Source organism: Elephas maximus, chromosome 4, assembly GCF_024166365.1.
Source record: "Elephas maximus indicus isolate mEleMax1 chromosome 4, mEleMax1 primary haplotype, whole genome shotgun sequence".
Classification (NCBI taxonomy): Eukaryota; Metazoa; Chordata; class Mammalia; order Proboscidea; family Elephantidae; genus Elephas; species Elephas maximus.
In genome coordinates, this window is record NC_064822.1 from 138,196,037 (window position 1) to 138,220,562 (window position 24,526).

The 24,526-nt window shown below is 39.4% G+C and overlaps 1 protein-coding gene across 5 annotated transcripts in view; it reads right to left on the reverse strand.

The window, feature by feature from the left end:
• The window catches only part of NAP1L1 (nucleosome assembly protein 1 like 1), a 37,003-nt gene extending 14,132 nt beyond the window's left edge, over nucleotides 1-22,871 (reverse strand). For 2 of the 5 annotated variants that reach the window (XM_049883926.1, XM_049883925.1), the window contains exons 1-3: nucleotides 6,813-6,868; nucleotides 2,246-2,331; nucleotides 721-823 (exon numbers count right to left, since the gene is read on the reverse strand). In XM_049883926.1, the coding sequence (XP_049739883.1) occupies nucleotides 721-823; nucleotides 2,246-2,331; nucleotides 6,813-6,829 (206 nt within the window). In that variant the 5' untranslated portion in view covers nucleotides 6,830-6,868. Of the gene's footprint in view, nucleotides 1-720; nucleotides 824-2,245; nucleotides 2,332-6,812; nucleotides 6,869-22,744 lie in introns of those variants that run through there. The other 3 variants (XM_049883927.1, XM_049883928.1, XM_049883929.1) reach the window with 3 other exon arrangements.
• Nucleotides 22,872-24,526: the final 1,655 nt, after the last annotated feature.

The window sequence follows — 24,526 nt, forward strand, 5'->3', positions numbered from 1 at the left end:
TGATGCCAATTGCTGGGAGGGACATCAGGATGAAGGATGCACTGGACAGAACTTTCTGGAGAACAAGCAGTAAGTACTTAAGATCTGCACACCCCACTAGCAATCCTATTGCTTAGTGTATATCTCAAAGAAATTCTTACAGTTTCTTAAGAGGACATGCGCAAAGATGTCCACTGTAAATGAAATTTGCGGTGATGGAGACTGGAGAAAATCTAGATGTGCATCATATCAGGTAATAAAACATGGTGGATGCATACCATGGAGAACTATGCAGTAGTCAGAAGCTACAGACTGGAAATACATATAGATAGCAATGTGGATGGATCTTAAAATTAGAGATGAGCTAAAAAAAAATACATAAGCAGAATAAGATGTTTAGGCTATTATTAATGATTTACATCACTGATAAAAACAAAATCTGTATTTCTTCCAGTTCCGTACATTTCTTCTAAGAAATCTCTAACCAAACCTTAGGAATGGTCAAGATCATTATATCTCCTGGACTAGAACCAAAATAAACTTAAAAAGACCAACGCTAATTTGGTGGTACTTAGCAAAGTTTTATACTCCCAGTAATGGTTTTAATCTTATACTAGCTACTAACGGACATTAGCTTTCCACTACTACGTATGTTAAGTCCTAGGTGGTCTTAAAACAGATACACCTGCAGTGATGATTACAGAAAGATAAATAAGGACTACGGAAAAGAAGAACTTGTACCTTTCAATGTATCCTGTTGGAGTTTCTACCAGACCATCAAGTCTTTCTTGAAGGGCTGCAAGAATCTGAGGATTTTGCATCATCTGAACAGTCAGCTGACGCGCTTTAAAAAAAAGGGGGGGCATCGAAAGAATGATTTTATGAAAATGTATTATGCTATTTTAATAGGATAATCCAATCATGAGATTTTCCTGATTTACCCATAAATCACTGGTATAATAAGTAGGGATGAGCAGCAAGCTAAAGAAAATACATTCTCTAGGAAAAGCCAACGTTCAGGCAAAGTTCAGATACCTACCTATGATTCCAATACACACCATTTCTTAGGGCCACTGCCACAACTACCATGAACAGTATCTTTTCTTTTCCTAGTACCTGTGTTTCACCCACCTTGTATTTTAGGAAGCTCAAAGCTTCATCCAGATGCCTATCTACAACTCTTAACAATCCTTTGAAGGCAGACAACATGTATCAGAAAAATGCAATTACATGAGTTTTAAGCCCAGGTTAAAGACGGAGGAGTAAGTGGGCCTGAATGTTTGTTTGCTATTTGTGTAGTCTACTTGTGTGTATCTAAATGGAGAAAAAACAGTTGAGAGTCAAGATTATACTGAAAGCCAAACAAAATTTGGTGATTAATGGCTTCTAAAAATGATACCCAATCAAGATAAGCTAGATTTATACAAAACAAAATGCTGCTGTCTTGTCTTCTTCATCGATACACATATTACACAAAAATGCATTTATTTTCCCAAGTTATGTTTTGAGGGCCAATTTACTTCTAACATTATTTCAATTACCAGATGATATACAGCTGTGATAACCAGCATGAATTAGAAATATCAATACTGGCCATTGAGGATACAAGTCCTGCATCTTTTGAGAAAATGTTGTAAGCTGAAGTTTAAAAGTCTCTTCACAATTAATCTTCATCTGGTTTAAAAATGAAAAGGTGAATCATCTGGTACCTTAATATTCCTGGCCCTGACCTGCAAGACATAAGCTAAAGCAGTAAAATTTTCTAATACCACCAGCACCACTCCCCCCTTTTTAAATTATCAATTTTGAATGATTTTGTCTATATTCAATAAATGTTTCTTAATTAGGAAAAAAAGACATATGCACTACATGTTTACTATATATATATTACATACGGAACATACTTTAAAGTCTAACTAGTCTTTCCTTTGTTTAGAAGTACCACCAAAAACAACCCACACCATCAAGTTTAACATTTTGAAATTCAGACAAAATTCATGGGCAGCTGTCTGACACAACTACGCCATGTCACTCCAGCAGTATGTGCAATGACTTTTCATGGGTCATTACATCCACACCCCCTCATCCTCACTACCACTCCATGTCACATACATACACAAATATAAACACACACACAATCACTGAACTTGAGGTAGGAACCAGTGGTAAAGTAGAAAAGGGTCCAAAAAGAGTACAGTAATTATTACTACCCTCTAGAGGACATGTGCCAGCAATCACTGGCTCCTGAAGTAATTTAAAATAATACCTTTGATTTTTGTTTCTTCACCAGTTTCTTCTTCTTCTACTTCTTCAACATCATCCAAATCTTGATCAAGTTCAGACTGTTCTTTGCTATAATATCATAGTATCATACCAAGGTTCAAATGTACCCGTTACAAAAATATATAGAAAAACTTATTCATTTTCTAGATTAATATATGCCTCTTTCAAAGATACAAAATAGGAAATTCAGAAGGTAATTCAGCTTTCCTTCTAACTTTACATGTAAATAGTTACAAATTCAAAACACTTCAACTTTCATTTAAAAGCATACGGTCGTACATAAAGTTTATACTTCAAGCTGGAAAACTGTAGTTTGATAGACTTTTGTTCAGGAAATGTGATATCAGAAGTGTGTGCTTTCTACCCAGTATCTAGAGTCCCTTCTTCCTTCTTAGTAACAATAATAGTACCCTGAACTTACATGGGATGGCAACATCAAGCTAACTGTCTACATTTCCCAGCCTGCCTCTCAGCTAGATTTGGCTACATGACTAAGTTTTAGGCAGCTGAGATAACAGTAGTAGTAGTATAGAACTCTGAAGAAGTCTTCCAGGTTGGTAACCAGCTAAGAAGCTTCTTTGAGGTTCCTTTCTCCCAGTTAGAGATGGCTAGCTACCACAGTGGACCATGAAGCAAGCTAGAGAATGAAAGCTACCAGCTAAAAATGAAGAAATCTGAAGAAAGAAAAAAGAGGCCCCTGGATTCTTGATGGCTATGGAGCAACCATTCCAGCCTATACTCAATACCTTTAGACTTTCTTCCTTTTTCTTTACTTCACAGTGGAGGCGGAAAAATAGTAAAATTTAAGAAGGCCTCTGAGTCCATCTCAGGTTTAGAACAAAGTCAGGAGGATTACATCATTGAGAGAGAAAGTAAAAAGTATTTAATACATGACATCCTTTCCATTTTACCTTAAAAATCAAGTTTTAGAACATAAGATTACAACTAGCACAAAACAGCAATAAGGATATCTAAGCCAATGTACAGGGCCATCATAAAATTCCGTATGTGACTTTTCATTTTAACATTTGGGTTACAAATTTAGTTGTTTTCATGTCTACAAGCAGCATCTGAAAAGTTAGTTTTCACGGAGAGATGAATACTAACTGGTTATTACCAAAAAAGTTAACCATTTTCTGCTAGCAAAATTTCCTATTAACTGAGGGAACAAATTCAGCCTTCCTATCCAAAACAACAGATATTATTTCTGGAGTATCTTTGACTTAGTATAAACTTAAGTGTATGCGTACTTAAGAGTTAAGAGCCACTGGCTGAGGATTGAGGATAACATGGAGGTGTTCCTCCTCCACTGTCGTTTTATTCAGTTACTGAACATCGAAATCTTAAGGCTTCCATACAGGGATCCACCAACTACATCCCGTGGCTAAGGCTGGCTGTTTTTATAAATAAAGTTTTATTGGAACACAGTCACACTAATTCATTTACATACTGTCTGTGGCTATTTTCATCACTACAACAGCAGAGGTGAATAGCTGTGACAGAGACCCACATGGCTCAAAATGCCTAGAATTTTTTTTTTTTTTAAGGAAGTGAAAAATGAGGGTTCCAGGTTAAGATGGCAGATTGTACATACTCATCTTTCAAAAGCCCCACTAAATTTATAATAAAGGGGTTTCTGAATGAACAAACACTGAAGAACAAGGAGACAAGAGCCCAGCAAAATTCTGCGAACTGAAAAACAGACAAGTGGTAACCAACTTCATTGACAGAGCTGAATTCTAAGCTAGCAGTGGGGAAAGCTGAGAACCAGCCCGATTTATAAACACAGAATCTTAAAAAGCTCAAGAACTGGCAGCGTCACATATACTTCTAGAAGTAGAGCTATAGAATGAGATGGTTAAAACACAGAGGACTAAAAACTGATAAGCAGTTAAATCCTTAGCTCCTCCTCCCCCACTCCGGAAAAAGTATAGCAGTTTCTTCTCTGAGAAACTGAGGACTCAGACTGAAGGACCAGATAGTTAAGAGTATCTAAGATACAGGATTGGTTGTATTCATAGTAGAATGCTGAATGCAGAGACTCCTCCCCCAGCCATCTTCTCCCAGGTATTTTCCCCAGAAAATCTCTTCACTGGAATATCTGACCAGCCCAGAAAGAAATATTCTGACACTAGCACTAGGAATTCTCATAACAAATGCCCAGCCTGAAGACAATATATAGGAAAACACCAAACTGACAAGCTCCCACCCTCAGGCACTCAAATTTCCCAATCAACTTTTTTCTTAAAATACCCAACAACTGTCCTATGACTGGCCAAAATTAATAAGCAGACAACCAACTACTGCCTCATATGTGAGAAAAGTATCTTATATTAAGAATAAAACAGGGAAATAAAAATGTGAAAGTTAACAGACTACACAGGCAGAAGAAACATTCAGAGAAAGATATTACATCAACAAGAACAGGATGCTATAAAAACAGGTACATTCAGACTGCAAAGGAGCTCTTGGAAATTAAAACATGACAGGAATTCTAAAATTCAATAGTTGAAAGATACAGATTCTTCAATTTTGCCCAGAGAAGAGAAAAAGGACAAAGATGGAAAAGAGAACAAAAGATAGAACAAAAAAGACAAAGATGAAAATAGGACAAGATCATTCAAATACCAGTCCAACATATAATATCTAACAGGAGTTCCAGAATAAGGAAATCAACAAAAGTCAAGATAATTTCCCAGAACCGAAAGCAGTTGAGTTGCCAGAAATAAGGAGTGAACCACTGAATGCCTAAAACAATAGACACATCGATGCGAAAATTTCAGAACTCTGAAGTCAGAAAAGCTTCCAGAAATATGTTTTTTTTAAAAAGTCACAAATGATTAGGAATTAACTTTAAACACAGCAACACTGGAAGCAAGGTGACAATGGAGCAATGTCTTCAAAATTCTGAAGAAAAATTACTTCCAAAGTAGAATTCTATACCTAAACTATGAAGCATGAGGGTAGAATACAGACACTTTCAGTCATGCCACGCCTCAAAAATATTTACTTCCTCTGCAACCTTTCAAGAAGGTACTAAAGAACCAAAAAAGAAAACATGGGATATAAAAACAAAACTACAACAGAAGAAGCAAAATGGAACCTCAGGGAAGACAGTAAAGTAGATCCTACAACAGCTATATGACCAAGATTAAGCAGAAGACAATGAGTTTGACTGCCATTATCACCGAAATATCTACCATGCTTCTCTTTTTATGATGAAGACAGCATGCATGGATGGGCTGGCCCAGATACATGTACTTGGATGTGCTGACCTTACGCTCAAGAACTTTTGTCCTCCCACCTCCATCCCCTGCCATCTGCAATACCCAATAGCCATGAATAATATCACCCCTCTTATTCTTAAAATGTTCTACTTTAACATACTACCCAGGGACGGATTACCCAATAAGCAAAATACAAACAGGCTTACTTGTGCTTACTAATTTGTAATACACAATTTCACGTTCTTCACATCAAAGATGTGGCGAAACTGTACATTACAGATAAGTAAGTAAACACAATTAAGCCTGTAAGTACCTTGCTTACTGGTTAATCCATCCCGGTCAATACTGTTAAAATTATAAGCAACAAATATAGTGCAGCTCATCCCATTTTCTCTACCACATTTTTGCAAGACATCCATCCACACTAGAGAGCTCTTCCCGATTCCAAGTTGGTTAAACCTATGTTTTTCAGGATGCATGACCTGCCCAGTGACTTCTCCAAAAGAGGCCCTGTAAAGCCTCAGGAAAGCTGAAACCAGCCTATGACCCAGAAAGTATCTTTTGTTTTTTGTTTTCCACCTTTGGAGCTTTCAACTAACAGTGGTAATATTGCCTTTTCCCTTACAAATTACGTTTGTGATTGCTATTGAGATTTTCAAAATTAAACATTAAGAATTCATAGGTGGGGAGAGTGAATGGGAGTGTGTAGTTAAGGTGTATGTAAGCTTATATGTGACAGACTGACTTGATTTGTAAACTTTCACTTAAAGCGCAATACAAATTATTTAAAAAAAAAGAATTCATAGAACACTACAGAAAACCAAAAGAATGAATTGGACAAAAGCCAGACTAGTGATTACACCTCTGGAAAGGTAGAGGATGCAACTGAGAAGGGGAACAAGTCATAATAATGTTCCATTTTTTTTTTTTATTTATACACGACTGCTTTATTATTCTTCAAACTGTGCATATACATTTTATACATTTATCTTGTACTTTATACGTTACTCTATATGTACGTATTTTTAGTAAAATCTTTGGGAAATACATATACGGTAAAAATGAATTCTGTAAAGTATTTACGACCCATTATGGTGCTCAGCACTTTCCTAAGAAGAAACACTGATAAATGGTTTACTCTAGTTAAGACAGTGATTACATATACTATATTTTATCTTGCATACACTGTACCCAACTTTTATTTAAGTACTAACCATAGGGTGCTAACATACATTTTTATAACACAATGCATAGTTGTTAACTACATCATAATACAAAATGATGTCAAACCTCTGAAAAAATAGTCAACTGTCTGTCACTTACTTGTCAATGTCTGCCATGTTGTAAGAACTCCAAATATCTATGGAGAGAAATGTCAATGTTAAAAAATTACACAATTTATTTAAAACCAACAAAAACATCTGAAGCCAAAGCTTTTTAAAACGACGCCATGCTGAAAAGTATCCCCTGAAAAAAGATATACTCCCTTCAAAAAGCACCTGTGTTCAGGAGAAAAAAATCACAGAACACAGTAAGACTACCTGAGCCTATTCTGACTCATAGCAACCCTGCAGGAGAAGGTAACACCCCTAGGATTTCCAAGGAGCAGCTGGTGGATTTGAACTGCCAACTCTTTAACAGCCATAGCTCTTAACCACTGTAACCAGCAGGGCTCCACTTTTCACACAGGATACTGTTTAAAACAAGCAAGTTACCACTAGGTTCTTAGGATCTATCCTATAAGGTCTGTTACAACCACATCGTAAAGAATCTAAATGTATGCTAAAATCATAGAAAAAGAGAAGAAAAGGGTCCTTATTCAACTGCTTTTAACAACCAAGAGTGGTCAATTTTCGCTTAAACTTTTATTTGATACCTCAGAGCAAGCCCACTTCATTTTTACCATATTAATTTTTATCAAATTCATGTGAATAGTCATAATCTACTATCTACTGGATTTATACCCCTTGTTATTCTTAGCTGCTGTTCAGACAGCCCAACGCCCAACTGAACAAAGCGCTGCCTGGTCCTACACTTTTTAATCATGTAAAAAATCTACTGCCATGATCAGCTGCAGATTGTACCATCATGATTCATAAGTTTTAATTAGCTGATTTTCAAGTAGATCATGAGGCCTTTCTTCCTAGCCCATCTTAGCCTGGAAGCTCTGCTGAAACCTGTTCAGCATCATAACACGCTAGCCTCCACTGACAAGTGGTGGCTGTGCATGGGGTGCAATGGCCACAAATCAAAACCAGGCCTCCTGCATGGAAGGCGAGAATTCTACCACTTAGTCGACACTCAGCTATGCCCCTGGTGGTCTTCAAAAAAAAAAAAAAAAAAAGCCCAATAATTTATTAAATGTCAATCCTTTGAACTATTTTATGACAGTTATCATAAAGTTCTGGATCCCAACCTATTCCAGTAAATCCCTCCCTTCTGTTCAAATGCACCTCACGTGACATCACTGGTAACTGCCCGCTCCCCTGCCTATGCCGTACATTGTCGAAATGTTCCTGGTTATCAGACATGACTAAATTTACTGTGAGGACTGAGGGCTGAACAGGGCATTTCCTCAGTTCTTTCTCAAGAAAAAGTATCTTTATATTGCTTTTAGAGAAACAAAATTAAAATTGTATTATATTCGGACACAAAAAATGGCTGAATACCATAGTAACACAGATTAAAAATCTAAACCAAGTTAGAATTCCACATAAAAATCTTTATATTTTAAAAATTAAAATCTTAATCTTTAACCCACAAAATGCTGTGATTACTCATACCAAACATGCTTAACATGCTTAAAGAATTAACAGAAAATGCTATTATTACTCTTTAACAGTCAAGTACTAATATTTGAGGGAAATATTATTAAATTATTGAAGAAATACTTCTTCCAAATGTGTCCTAGTCTATTTTAAATATTGTTTGTTTTAAAGAATTCCTAATAGCACTGAGCTTTCTCTGCTGATGCTGAGTAATCACCCAGTATTAACAAAATGCTCAGCAAACAATTATAAATACAAATTCAAAAGCAATAAAAATGCTGACTCTTAGTCACCAAAGAAAATCAAGTGGGATTCCAGCTTTATCAAGTTAGCAAGCAAGGATTTTCTTTTAACACAGGGAAAATGTTAGTGAAAGTGCATTCTTAAATACGGCTGGTATTCTTGAGAGCTGTTAGAGCAATTTGGCCACGAGTATGTCAAAAAGCTTTAAATATGACCATATTTGGCCTTCTGAGTATCTATTGTGAAGAAAATAAAGAACCAAGGACCTTGCTTTCTACACAGGCCTGGAAGGCTCTTCCAAACTCTGTTTAACCAAGTCCTGCACATCCTTTGGCTCTCAGCTTAAAATTTTTCTTCTTCAAAGATGCTTCTCCAACCTGGCCATTCTGGCTAAATTATATTTCCTGGTTGTGCACGCTCTCCCCATTGTAGGGCATCTCAAGTGTGTAATTAGTGCCACTATTTCATTAAAGTCTGTCTCCCCTGACCATACTACCAGATTCGTGATGACAAGCATCATATCTACTCTTTTACCAAACACTGCATTATATCCACCACAGAGAGTAGCACACAAAATCTTATATATGGCAGCTACAATTATTTATTGCATCAAAATAAACTTAGCCCATCTCACCCCCATTAGAATGGAAATGATGGAAAAAAAACAAAAAATATGTGTTGGCAAGGCTATGAAGAAACTGGAACTCTCATCCACTGCTGGTGGGAATGTAAATGGTACAGCCACTGTGGAAGTTTGGCAGATCCTTACAAGTTGAACAAAGAATTACCACTGACGCAGCAACCCCAATCCTAGGTATATACCCAGAAGAGACGGCAAAAAGGCAAACAGAAACCTGTACAACAATGTTCATCGCAGCACTTTTCACAATAGCCAAAAGGTAGAAACAAATGAAATGTCCATCAACAGAACAGATAGACAAAATATGATATATACACACAATGGAATACCACTCAGCCACAAAGAAATATGAAATCCTGATGTGTGCTACATGGATGAACCCTGAAAATATTATGCTAAGTGATATCAGTAATAGAAGGATGAACACTGTATGATCTCACTTACATGAAATAAGCAAATAAATGCTGCTGCTGTTAGCTGTTGAGTTGATTCTGACTCATCACAACCCCACTTGTCGCAACAAGGGTTTTGTCCTGGCTATAATCTTAACAGAAGGCAGACCACCAAACTGCTAACCTAAAGGTCGGCAGTTCACACCCACTAGCCACTCCGCGACAGAAAAATGTAGCAGTGTGCTTCCGTAAAGGTTTATACAAGGGAGTTCTACTCTGTCCTAAAGGGTTGCCGTGAGTCAGACTCAATGGCAACTAGTTTATTCTTCCCGAGTGGTTTCAAACAGCCAACTTACAGGTTAGCAGGCAAGCGCAAACTGTTTGCACCACCTAAGGACCTTAAACACATAGAAATCAAAAATTAGCAATCTACCAATGAATAACTCAGGAGAACTGTTGAATCAGCACTGTTTGTTATGTATTTTCACACACAGACACAAAAAACTTCGCAGTAATACAGAATATGCATATAATGTAATGCTCTATACTCAGAGAGTGAAACAGATCTGAGTTGATTTGAAAAGAGCATAAAAGCAGGGTATAAGATGTATCCCAATAACCCATTTGGGTATTTTAAACATACATGTAGGTGCCTACACACACATACATATGCATACACAAATACTTTAATTTCTGGAAAGATACACCAGAAACCTAACAGCGGCTACCTGTAAGAAAGAAGAGATTGGGGGACAATGGGAACTTATTTTTCATTCTTTATTATTTGACTTTTCCATTTACATGCATTTTTAAAGTTAGAAACTTACTCAATAACATACTGGAATTTGCTGAGTTGTGCCTATAGTGCCTAATAAGTTCAGCAATTGTCAAAGATATGAAAAACAAAAACAAAGAAAGCCAAAAAGCTTTTAAATTCAAATATTTATATTTTAACACTGCCACAGAATGGCTACACTTCTGCTCTCAGTGACCATTTTATAAGAATATAGTTGCTGTGAGTCAAAGTCAACTTGACAGCATTGGGTTTGGCTTTTTTTTTTTTTAACGGAAGATTAGCTCAGGCAAACAACTTCTGAGCCTTATTATTTCACCATATAAAAAAAGTAGATAAAAGTAATTATTCCCTCACTGGATGGCTTTTGCCTGTGTGTCTTCTAGGTGAAAGTTACATAGCAAAATGGTTCCCATTTAACAATTTTTATACAACTTGCTCCATATCGGTCACATTTTTCACAATGTGTCAACGTTCTCATTATTTCCATTCTTTTTGTTCTGTTTCCATTAATCTAGCTTCCCTGCCTCTGCTTAGCTTCTCATCTTTTGGGGTAAACATTGACAGTTTGGTCTCTCATGGCTGATTAAGAGAGCACAGGTGATAAATGTCTTCAGTTTGGATTACACCTCAACATAGAGAACAAAAATTCTCATAATTGGACCTCAATAAGCAACATCATGATAAATGGATAGACTGAAGTCATCAAGGATTTCATGTTACTTGGATCCACTATCAACACTCATGGAATCAACAGTCAAGAAATCAAGACATATTGCACTGGACAAATCTGCTGCAAAAGACCTCTTTACAGTGTCGAAAAGCTAAGATGTCACTTTGAGGACTAAGGTGCGTCTGACCTAAGCAATTGTTTTCAATCCCCTCATATGCATGGGAAAGCTGGAAGATGAATAAGGAAAACCGAGGAACTGACGCCTTTGAGCTGCAGTGTCAGCAAAGAATAGCGAATATATTACGGACTGCCAAAAGAACGAACAAACCTATCTTGGAAGAAACATAGCCAGCATGCTCCTTAGAAGCAAGGTTGATGAAACTTCGTCTCACACATACTTTGGACATGTTACCAGGAGGGACCAGTCCTTGGAGGACATCATGCTTGGGAAAACAGAGGGTCAGCTTAAAAGACGACGATCCTCAAGACAGATTGACACAGTGGCTGCAACAACGGGCTCAAGCCTAACAATCGTGTGGATGGCACAGGACAGGGCAGTGTTTTGTTCTGTTGTACATGTGGTTGCTATGAGTCATAACTGACTCATCAGACCCTAACAACAAACAGTGTTTATTCGCCAATCTCTTATTTAATGAAAGGTGACCGCTGGGAGTGGCTTCAATTCCGAATTCAAAGGTTATCTTAGAGCAGTCTCGGGGGTTCCTCTAGTCTGTATCAGTCCAGTAAATATGGCTTTTTATTAGGAATTTGAGTTCTGTTCCCCGTTTTTCTCCTACTCTACCCGGGACCTTCTACTGTGTCACACTGGTCAGCAGTCAGTAGTGGCAGCTGGGCACCATCTGGTTCTTCTGGTCTCAAGCTAGAATAGGCTGGGGTTCTTGTTGGTCCTTAGTCCTGTGGACTAACTTTTTCCTTTCATTCAGTCTTTTTTGCTCCAAACAAGAAGAAACCTACAGCTCTATCTTAGATGGCCACTAAAAAGCTTTTAAGACCCCAGATACTACTCATCAACCTTATACAGGACATTATCTTTATGAACTATGTTATGCCAACTGACCTACGATGTAACCTGAGACCATGACCCTGAGCATTAAAACCCAGTAACTCAGTCCACTGAAATGTTTGGGTATGTCTAGGAAGTTTTCTTGATTGTGCCCTCTCTGTGCTCTATTGTATGAATACATAACCCACCCACTGCCATCCAGTTGATTGCGACTCATAGGGACTCTACAGGACAGAGTAGAACTGGCCCAGAGTTTTCAAAGAGCACCTGGTGGATTTGAACTGCCGACCTCTTGGTTAGCAGCCGAAGCACTTAACCACTACGCCACCAGGGTTTCCATGAATACATAAGCAGCACAAATAAACATGTATACACATATGCCTGCAGACACACCTGTACATGCATGCTCATATACTCAAATGTGCAGTCCTATACCCATACATGTATACATGTCTACCTATGCAACTATACATATATTTTATTGGTTGTTATTGTAAAACTGTGTTACAGTTTTTACCGAAATTGTCCCTTATTCTTATGTACTTCTTACAGTATTCATTCACCTTGGACAAGTTGTACAGACTTCACCCATATTAGGTATTGCCTTTCCCATCACCGAAAACAACAAATGTCTACTATCTAGAAAGTGGTTCCCCCTCCCTACCTCCCACTTCCATCCCTGCTAACCATCAAAGAATAATGTTGCTTTCCTTCTGTATACCTGTTCTTCATTTTTTATAAAAGTGATGCCATACAGTATTTGCCCTTTTGTGATTAACTTATTTGACTCAGTGTAATGTCCTCCAGAATCATCCATGTTATGTTTTACGATTCATTGTCCTTTATAGTTGTGTAGTTTTTTTTTTTTTTTTAGTATTCTACTGTGCGTATGTAGCACAATTTGTTTATTCATTCATGCACTGATAAACACTTAGGCTGTTTCCATCATTTTGCTATTGTGAACAATGCTGCAGCAGTGTGCGTGTCAATTCGTGTCACTGCTCTTATTTCTCTAAGATACATGCCTAGGAGTGGGATTGCTGGATCATAAGGTGTTTTTTATTTCTAGCTTTTTGAGAAAGTGCCATATTCTTTTCCATAGTGGTTGTACCATTTTACATTCCCACCAGCAACGAAGAGTTTCAGCCCTCCTAAAATCTCACCAGCATTTGTTGCTTTCTGGTTTTTTGATCACTGCCATTTTTGCAGGGGTGAGATGGTATCTCATTGCATTTTTGATTTCCATCTCTCTAATGGCTAATGATCGTATTTTTTCATGTATTTGTTGGCCACCTGAATGTCCTCTTTGGTGAACTGTTTTTATGTCCTTTGCCTTTTTTTTTTTTATTAGATTGTTTATCTTGTTGTTGTTGAGTTGAAGTTACTATATAGTTTAGAGATTAGACCCTTATCAGATACGTCTTTGCCAAAGATTTTTTTTCCCCGTCTGTAGGTTCTTTTTATTTTCTTGGTAAAGTCTTTTGGTGAACGTAGGTTTCAATTTTTAAGAGATCCCTCACTGAATTGCTTTTAAGATTTTAAAGGAGCAAATTCATGTGAAACACTTACGAGTGTTTGATACTTAGTTAAGTACTCAATAACTAATAGTGATTTTTTTTCTTTCTGTCCATTCTGGATAAGCATTCTTAGCATGTGGGGGGTCAGTGGTTCTGCAAAAGAATTAGCTGGGAAGACAGTTAAAAACACATTCCTCTAGTTTTAATAAATGTGGAGAAGCCGTAGTGACACAGTGGTTAAGCGCTCTCAGCTACTTAACCGAAAGGTCGATGGTTTGAACCTGCCAACTGCTTCATGGGAGAAAAATGTGGCAGTCTGCCTCCATAAAGATTTACAGCCTTGGAAATCCTATTAGGCAGTTCTACTCTGTCATATAGAGTCACAATGAGTCATAATTCAACAGCAATGGGTTACCATGTTAAAATGTTGACATTAAGGGAAACTGGGTCAGAGGTACACAGAAACTTTCTGCAAATCTACATTTATAGTTTATCAGAAAACAAGAGAAACCAATCTTGAAGATGTTAAATATTAAACTGCCAATCAGACTATAATCAAGCTTACCTGGAGATAGACCAAAAGACAGTCATGCTTACCAAACTTGAAAAATACAGTATCTGCCAAGAACAGTCATCTACTAAAGATAATATAGTAAATTTGGAAAAGAACTAAACAAAACAGGACTGCTAGAATTAAAAATAACTAAAATTAAACCAAACGGGCAGGTTTAATAGATTACACAGCTGAACAGAGCATTAGTAAGCTGGAAAAAAGGGCAAAAAAAATCTTTCAGAATATGGCTGAGACTAATACAAATTGTAGGTAGGGAGAATGGGACAGAATATTTGATAAAATATCTGAGAATCTTCAAAAATGAAGAGACATGAAACCACAGTTAAGGAAGCCTTACAAAATCTCAACCAGGATAAAGAAAAAGAAACCCGTTCTTAAATGTATTAGTGAAAAGCAGAACACCAGGGACAAAAAAGTCACCTAAAAACCACAGAGAAAAGAGAAGACAGCTGCTTTCTCTTCAATAACAATAAACACCAAAACAGAACAGAATTCTCATTGTGCTGAAAATAACTGTGAGAATCTAGAATTCTATACCCAGCCAAATGATTCTTTAAGAACAAAGAGCAAACAAATACTTTCAGGCCAAAGTATCTTCAGAGGCCCTCACTAAAAAATTCTAAAGTATATTCTTCAGGCAGACGACCTTTCAGATGGAAGATGCAAAAAGAAATGGGGTGGGGGGTATCTCTGGGTGTATCTAAATTTTTAAAACATCACCATTCTGTAGTGTTTTAAAAATTAAACCCTCACAACATTAAGTCAGGGGGGTGAATAGAATAAAGTATTCTAATGCCCTCAAGTATGCATGCTATAATTCCTAAGGTAACCCCTAAAAGATTAGAAACAAGTAACTTCCAAATTAAATGAAAAACTGGGAAAAAATATTTCAAGTCAACCCAAAAGATAAATAGGTGAGACAAATAGCACAAAATAATCAGACTGAAATCTAAACAGCATAGTAAACAGTGAATGTAAATCAACTAAAACAAAACAAAACAAAAACAAACAACAACAAAAACCCAAACCTGCTGCCACTAAGTCAATTTCAGGTCATAACAACCCTACAGAACAGAGTAGAACTGCCCCACAAGGTTTCCAAGGAGTGGCTGGTAGATTCAAACTGCTGACCTTTTAGTTAGCAGCCTAGCTACTTAACCACTGCACCACCAGAGCTCCAAAGCAACTAAAAGCTCCTTAAAAAATAAAATTTTGAGACTGATTTTTTAAAAATTCAGTCAATAACCTGTTTATGACAGAAACATCTATAACATACGGGCAGAGTTTCAATGTAAATTCCTAACCAAAAGAAAGCTAGTACTGCTACTATTGTCAGGGGAAAAAACAGGCTTACGGAAAAGCATTATTAAAGATAACAACGGTCACTTTATAATAAAACATTCAATTTATTAACCAATGCAATACACCTATGTATAGAAGACCTCAATGGGAAGAGCCAGTGGTTCACAATAATATGACTGTAAGAGTAATACCGACCTGATAACTTTAAGAAATTCTTCACTGGGGAAAAGAGGAGACAGGTGATTCAATCAGGCCACAAACTGATTGCTTTGTGGTTCTGAAATAGCTAGGTGTCCAGGACCTGTGCTACCAAATAATTTCTTGTCACTGTGGTAACCTTTATTCTTAATAATTTTCCCTTACTCTGAAAAAAACACAGAACCTACTGTAAAAGGTAAAAAAAAAATCCTCACAACTGGACCAATAAGCAACATCATGATAAGCGAAAGAAAGACTGAAGTTGTCAAGGAGTTCATTTCACTTGGATCCACAATCAACACTCATGAAAGCAGCAGTGCGGAAATCAAGACACACTGCATTGGCAAATCTGCAAAAGAATTCTTTAAAGTGTTGAAAAGCAAAGATGACACTTCGGGGACTGTGGTGGCCTGGCCCAAGCCATGGATGTTTTCAATCACCTCATATGCATATAAATGCTGGACAATGAATACGGAAAGCCGAAGAACTGATGCCTTTGAATTGTGACGCTGGCAAAGAATACTGAATATACCATGGACTGAAGGAACAAATCTGTCTTGGAAGAAGTACAACCAGAACACTCATTAGAAGTATCATGAGACTACATCTCACATACTTTGGACATGTTATCAGGAGGGATCAGTCCCTGGAGAAGGACATCATGTTTGGTAAAGGTAAGTAAAAAGAGGAAGACCCTCAACCTTCAATAATGGGCTTCAATAATGGGCTCAAGCATAGCAACAATTATGAGGATGGCGCAAGGCAGTGCAGTGTTTCTGTTGATGGCACCGAACAACAACAATGCTGTAAAAGGAACTATTATACGTTTTCCTCATATATGCAGACAAAATATTAAGTATCTTGCTCAGTAACACACTGCAGCTATGTAACCTGTTGCCAGCGAGTTGATTCTGACTTACAGCTAAGTAAAGGAACTAGAAATTTTAAATGTGACTGCCCAAAACCATGCCAGGTCCACTATTCCAAAAAGCAGGGTGCACACCTAATCAGCTTCCTGCTTCAAGATGATACAATAACAAACTACTAATTACTCCTTTACAGAAAATGATTATTTCATGATGAAAGAGCCAATCGTTAAAACTGCAAATATATAAAACAAAAGAGTTCAAGAGAACTAGTAATATCAGAAAGATAAATACCTTAGATCTCATTTTATTCCATACTGTGCTTCAAATAAATCTGTATTTCAGACATTGCTGTTCTTTTAAATTAACTTTCAGTGATCCACAGGCCCAATACCTTATTTGGTCTAACATGATCTTAGAGTTAAAAAAGCATATTCTTTAGGCTCACTTTTTCATTTCAGGGATACAAATTGTTAGACTCTGAAGTAAAACAGACTCCTATTAGAAAACACTATGTCTTCTGTCCAAGACATTTCAATACCAATGGTATTATCTGTATCCGGTCCACTAGCAAAGAAACATACCTGTTGGATGTTGGACTTAGGTTTCAAATGCAATAAAAGAACAGCAAAAATAAAAAAACATCAACATGGAGTAGACTCTGGCTCATGCAACCCCATGTTACAGAATTGCTCCACAGGATTTTCTTGACTGTAACCCTGATGTAAGGAAATTGACAGGTCTTTCTTCTGTGATGCCAGCGGGTGGGTTCAAATCACCGTTAGATTAGCAGTCACATACAAACCATCTGTGCCACCCAAACCAAAAACCAAACCCATTGCCATCAAGTCGATTCCGACTAACAGCAACCCTATAGGACAGAGTAGAACTGCCCCGTAGAGTTTCCACCTGGTGGATTTGAACCGCCAACCCTTTCGTTAGCAGCTGTAACACTTAACTACTATGCCACCAGGGTTTCCCTGTGCCACCCAGGTATCTTAAAAGCAGTGGCATCACTGGGTGGGGGGTGACACCATCAGAGGGAGTAACACCAAAATGACTATAGAAATATCCCTTTAGTTCTAACAACAGAAATATTTTTCGTTTAAGCCCAGCTTACGTGTATCGACATTACCTACAAGGCTAAAACTGTGCTTATTTTTTGAACCTTCTACTCTGGTCAGAAATGTCATTATTATCCAATTATCCAATTAATGGGCTTATTAAAAAAAAAAAAAAAAACCCCCACAGCCGTCAAGTTGATTCCGACCCATAGCAACCCTATAGGACAGGGTAGAACTGCCCCATAGTTTCCAAGGAGCGCCTGGCAGATTCGAACTGCTGACCCTTTTATTTAGCAGCCGTAGCACATTTAACCACTACGCCACCAGGGTTTCCAATGGGCTTATGAACAGCAACAATCGTGAGGATGCCACAGGACCAGGAAGTATTTTTTTCTGTTGTACATACGGTCGCTATGAGTCAGAATCAACTCCAGGTACCTAACAACCCAATTACAATGATGCTTCAAATCACCGTAGTTTTGTCTGCCGCTGTTTTTATCAAATTTTCTGGTTTTTTAATACAGTATTGTGGCAATCAGCATTTGTGAACCTGTATCAATATCTTTTTTGAGAATGTAGTAGTACCTAAAGGGAAAAAAGTGATATATGGGAATTAAGACTTACAAGTCAACATTAGTACAAAATACATTACTGAGGATTCTGTATTGTCTGGGACCAGAGGAGGTCCATGGGGAGAGGGGGTGACACCAACCCTAGTGATGCCACTGTTTAAAAGAACAGTATGCCTTACCTAATCTACAGTCACCTCAGTTTTTTTCTTATGCTATACATACCTGCCCCAACTGTGTCACTCAAATTTCAACTGGCATAAAGAGAAACGTTATCTCCCAGATGGCCATTTGCTTCTAACACTCTATGAAAGGGAATCTCTCCTTTCATTGGCCCTCAATTAAGAGCTGCAGCTCCTCTGACTCTCCCTGACATTTGGTAAAACTTAACCCAGCCATTCAACGTTATGCATTAACAAACAGAAGCAATTTACTCACACAGAATAGGTAGGCCTAAGGCTAAGACACCATTACCTTACTATAAGTAATCTAACTCCATGAAAGAGGAACATATGACCATGACGAAGTGCTGTAACTTTTCCCTGGAGCACAGTAGAACCCAAGGATGTTCTTGAATTTCAAGCTGATGTATAGCAACCAAGAAAACTCCCTCTAAAATCCAATACACAATCAACACTTGAAATGTTACCTTCAATCACTAGCTATGTACCCTTGAAAAAGTTCTTTAACCTCTCTGTACTTCAGTTTCTTCCTCATTAAAATGTTAATACCTACCTCTAGAAGTATTAAAATGAGTTAAGTAGAAAATTTTAAAACAGTGCCTGAACTGACCACTATGCTATCTACCACTGTAGTGCTCTATTTCTATACCCTGCACCTTAAAAATAACCCAAAGTAATCTGTAGGTTAAAAAATTACAGCTCTCTTTTCCAATAAATACCAAAATGTTTAAAACTTAAGAACAGGGTTTTTTTTAAAAAAAAAAAAAGGCATCAAAATACGTAGCAGTGAAAGGAAATGGCCACTTTCTGTGGCAAGTCCAGTACTGTGCTCTAGTGATCTGCTGTCATTGTACTAAAATTACAAGGATGATTGTAAAACAAAAGCTCACCTTCCAAGACCCACTCTGCCCAACAAAGAGCTAATACTTCTTATTCAAATCAAAGTAGTCTGAAATGGGACTAAAAATGACCATTATAACAGGTTCCCTTGTGTGTAAAAAACCAAGACATGCCCTTGAGTCCATTCTGACTCATTGTGACCCTATAGGACAGAACTATCCCATAGTTTCCAAGGAGCACTTGGTGGATCTGAACTGCCAACCTTTTGATTAGCAGCCATAGCACTTAACCACTGCGTGTAAAGAATTATAAATACTTCTTCTATTTCCTCCTTCCCCTAATCTTTTTTCTGCGTATCACTAATCACAACTTGATATTTTATAATATATTCAGGCAACCAATTTGCCCGTTTTGCTCAAGATATAACCCAAAATCTACGATACACTACAAAACAGATGCTCGAACATTTACTCAAAGAATCAGCTACCCATTAACCCACTGCCATTGAGTCTCTTCCAGCTCAGAGCAACCCTACAGGACAGAGCACAACTGCCCCCATCTGGCTTCCAAGGAGCACCTGGTGGATTTCAACTGCCAACCTTTTGGTTAGCAGCACAGCTCTTAACCACTACACCACCAGGGTTTTAGGTTCGGTTAGACTTGAGGCTCCAAAAAGATTACTCATTACCACTTCTATATTGATAAGAATTCATTTCGTCTGATTTCTATCTTTCATTAATATTTCAAGTTTACAACCAAGCAATATTAACCAATCCCAAAAACCCATTGCCATCGAGTTGATTCCTACTCACAGCGACCCTATAGGACAGAGATCTGCTCCAATAAATAAGACTTCCAAGGCTGTAATCTTTATGGGAAAAGACTGCCAGGTCTTCCCTCCAGCAGAGTGGCTGATGAATTTGAACTGCTAACCTTTTGGTTAGCAGCTGAGCACTTAACCACTGCACCACCAGGGCTCCTTAATATTGAACAAAGCAAGCAAATATTTTATTTTATTCAGCAAGTATTTGAGTGCCTACCGTGTTACGTGCCAGGCAACATTCTAAGCGCTCAGCTCTTTAAACTTCCATAGATTTCTGTCTTACAAAATTCCATGTGATTTTTTTGTATAAACTACAATTCACTTGCATGATATTGTTGTCAGGTGCTGTCAAGTCAGTTCCAACTCATAGCAGCCCCATGTACAACAGGATGAAACGCTGCCTGGTCCTGTGCCATCCTCACAATGGTTGCTATATTTGAGCCCACTGTTACAGTCACTGTCGATGTATCTCCTTGAGGGTCTTCCTCTTTTTTACTCACCCTCTACCAAGCATGAATGATGTCCTTCTCCAGATAATATTGTCATCAATTTTCATGTGGGTAATCAGGGAGTAGAGAGAAGGGAAAATATATAAAACGCTTTACAAAGCTAGTTGGTTAGATCTTTTGGATCTGCCTTTCAGTCCCTTCTCCTACAAAAGAGCCCTTTATTCTAAATATATTTCTCGTAATTTAGCATAGAACCAGTCACCTGAATGCAATATGGGTTAGAAACATCTTGGATTAAATTAGTTCTGGTACAGCGCCCCCCATCTCATTACAGGACAATAACAGCCACATGTCATATTCAGTATTAGCTTAATAATTCTATCAATTAATGAGCCTAATACCATCAACAGGTACAATGATTTTCAAGTTGCTATGGTGAAAATTTTTTAAATGACATTTATCAAATTAACAAAAAATACTGACCTGAAAAGAGAACCAACCAAATCAATAATGACAGATGTCAAAGTCCAACTATCAATGTTTAGTTCCATTTATCCTCCAAAGGACCAGCCTTCTTAGAGCTAAATTATATATACAGTTCAGATTTGAACTCAACCTCAAACTAGCCTAGAACTTAATAGTCCCTGAGGATCACTGTAAACCTCATTTATCGTCTGTCGGTTTAAAGGGTTATCCTGTATGTAAGGTTTTTCCCTTATGCAATCAAAGACAATGTGTACCATTTCGTTAGTAAAACAATTAAGTAGAGGATTAATAATATAAGCTGACAAGAAACAAAAACCCAGATACTAGTCTGAAAAGATGTTTTGCTGTCATCTACGTTTCCAAAATGGTAAATTCCAAGGTTTCCTGAAACCAGGCATGAAGCACAAGTTTCTGAGACTTTTAAATTTAGTCGTTTCAAGCCTAATGATCTGACAATGACGTCTAGAACAGGAGTGAGCTCCCTGAGGACACATCCTGCACCTGGTTTATCCTTTTTTCTTCCGAAAGGTTGGACCTCAACCTCCGTCTCCCTTCGATGACCCTTTTTTTTTTTTTTTTTTTTTTTGAGGGAGAAGTGGAGACATGGACAAGGTACCGGCCTACAAACTTGGCTCAAAAAACGTACATTAAATGCTTCATTCCATCCCATACTTCCCCCACTCATTCTTATTCACCTTAAAACCAAAATGGCTAGTTAAGTATCTTATTCTAGAAACTTCGATAAAGGAAGGAATTTGTTAAAAAAAAGAAAAAAAAAAGGGGGCAACAGAAGTCCTAGAATAATGAAAGACCTTTACAGGGCCAAATGTTTTATGTCCATCTTAGAATTGCTTAGGGGTTTCATTAGGGTCAACCTTACCTCTCCAACTAAAATACCCTGATCAATACGCCATCAGGTTCTGTGCTTGGGAGTACACAAAATAATCTTATGTTAGTAATAGCTAGCCATTCTTTAAAATCCTAGCAGTGAAGACCCTGCCCCGCATCATGCATAAGCTAACACTGATACTTCCCTCCGGTATCAATAAAAAGATTAAGACCAAAGAGAAGCGGAAAAGAGGTTGAAACCTCCGGACTACACTTACTTGCTCACTATTCATTTTCACATCCCACCATCTCTACGATTTACAGTAAAAGGACAACCCAGACCAGGGGCTCCTATCAGGGGCAAACAGCGGCCGCTCAGCTCCTTACCACGTGTCGAGGGAAGCCGCGCGGGGCTTCCCCTCCCTAAGCGGCCACCGCCTCCAGTGGGCGGAGAGCCTGTGAGCCCTGCAGCATCTCCCGCCCCTCCCTGCCTCGGGGCCTCCTCCCCACACAACCCCCCTTCCCCCCCCCCCCGGAATTCGCAGCCTTCGCCGTTCTTTTCAGCCCCCTCAGCGGCCTCCCTTCGGGATTAATTTTGAGAGAGAAACGGAGGCGCCAATGGTGGCGAGTTCCGCACCCTGAGCAACTCCCGCTCCTCTGAGGAGCTGCTGCCCACTCCTCAGGGCGCGCGGGCCCCGCCGCGGCCTCACTCCCGTCCGCGCGAAGAAGCCGGTGGGGCTACGGCAACGTCTGCGCAGAGAAGCGCGGCCACCCGCCTCACAGGCCGCGCCGACCCCGGCTCCCCACAAGCCGCACCGAGCCCCGCGTCTCCTCAGCGGTCCCTGGAAGAAGGGCTGCCCAGCCCCGGTGCCCCCTCGCAGGCTGTGGGGCCGATAACAAGAGTGTGGAGGCCCAGGCGCCAGCAACCGCAGCTCTCGGTTTTCCGTCCCTTCGTCCCTCCCTTCCGCGCAAGCCACCCGCCGACTCCACGTCCCCCTTCCTTTTTTAGGCCCCCAACCGTTACCGGCGGCTAGAACGGGGAGCCAGGCGGCCGGAGTTGCGCAGGCAGTGACTCAGGGCGGCAGCGGCAGCGGGAGGAGCAGGAGGCGGCGCCGCGAGCAGATGGCGCTAAAAAAGACCCGAGAGCCCGCCGCTCGCGCTCATATACAATTAGCGTCAGCACGTAGGTCCCGCTCCGCCGCCCTCCCCCCGGCCTAGCCGTCTCCTAGTAACGCAGCGGGAGGCGGGCTCAGGCCAGGTTGCCTAGCAACAGAACCGTCCTTTACCCGCGACCTCCGCAACCTTGCCGGGGATTCTTCCCGCTGGCTGCGGAGGGCCGCGCTTCGGCTCCTTGAGTTCCCGCCTCCGTCCCCTAACAGGCGCCCCGCCATCGCGTTGCTCCCCGGTACGCGGGAAAGGAAGTCTCAACCCCATCCTTTTGCGGAAGGAGCCGTGATCCCCACCAAGGCCTGGGCCTACCTCGAACCCTTGCGGCGTCATGCCGGGTTGGAGGGGGCCGAACTGGCCCAGCCACTGCGTTCCCAGCCCGCCGCATCTTGCTTCGTGCCCACCTCAGTTCCCATCCTTTTCCTGGCCTAATTCCTGCAACTCCTCAGCCCCCAATAACCCTTTTACCTCCTCCGACTTTTTCACTGGGAACAACAGTTCGTTCCTCGTGACCACCTCGACGGGTCAGAAGCCCGTTTTTTTTTTCTCAACTCAGAGGTCTCGGGCCATCCCGGGGTGCTCCTCATCGCTCCCCCTCTATTCCTTATACCTGACTTGTGAGCCCTCATTTATGATTTAGTTCTTTTGATGGAGAAAAGTGGCATATTTGTGTATTCTCAGGATGCTTTTTAATGAGAACACTCGCTTTTTAATCTTTCTCAAGCCTGTGAAGCCTCCTGCCTATTCTTCAGTCGATGCTGGATTAACTAATATTAACTCTTACAACAGTGATTCTCAAAGTGGCCTGAGAGCCACCGAAACTCTTTGAAGAGAGAAGTCCAAGCTACTTTCATAAGGCAGCAGATACTCTAGCTTACTGTGTCTGGCATTGTTCTAAACGGCTTACACTTGAAACGTTTTACACGTTTTAGCTCATATTCACAGTAAGTCAATGAGGTAGGTACTGTTATCACTATTTTATGGATGAGGTAACCAAGGTAACAGGTTAAGGGCAAAGTTGCAATCAGTATAGCAACTGGTTGTTATGGATTGTATGGCGTCCCCGCAAAAGATATGTTGAAGTTTTAACCCCTGCATCCGGTGGATGTGACCTTGTTCGGAAATAGGATCTTTGAAGATGTTATTAACCTAGCGTGGTTATACTGGAGTAGGTTGGGCCCAATCCAATATGACTGGTATCCTTACAAAAAGAGAAGAGACAGAGGCAAGGATGCCATGTGAAGATGAAGGCTGAGATTGCAATCAGGCTGCCAGAAGACAGGGACCACCTGGTTTTATCAGAAGGGGAAGAATCTTCCCCTAGAGTACTAATTTGCACTTCTCACCTCGAGAACTGTGAGAAAATACATTTTTGTTGTTTTAAACCACCGAATTTGTGGTAATTTTTTATGGCAGCCCTCGGAAACTAATACAATTTCTTATAATTCGTCCCTTTTAAATGTGGTGCTTTGAACTAGTTTGTAAATTTAAGCTTTTACTATCTAAGTCCAGGGAAGGCACATTATTGATGCATCTGTTTGATAAACATATGTCAGGCACCACTTAAGACACTAGAAATACAACGATCAACAAGAAAGACAAGATTTTTTTTAAACATTTTATTGGGGTTTTTTTGGTG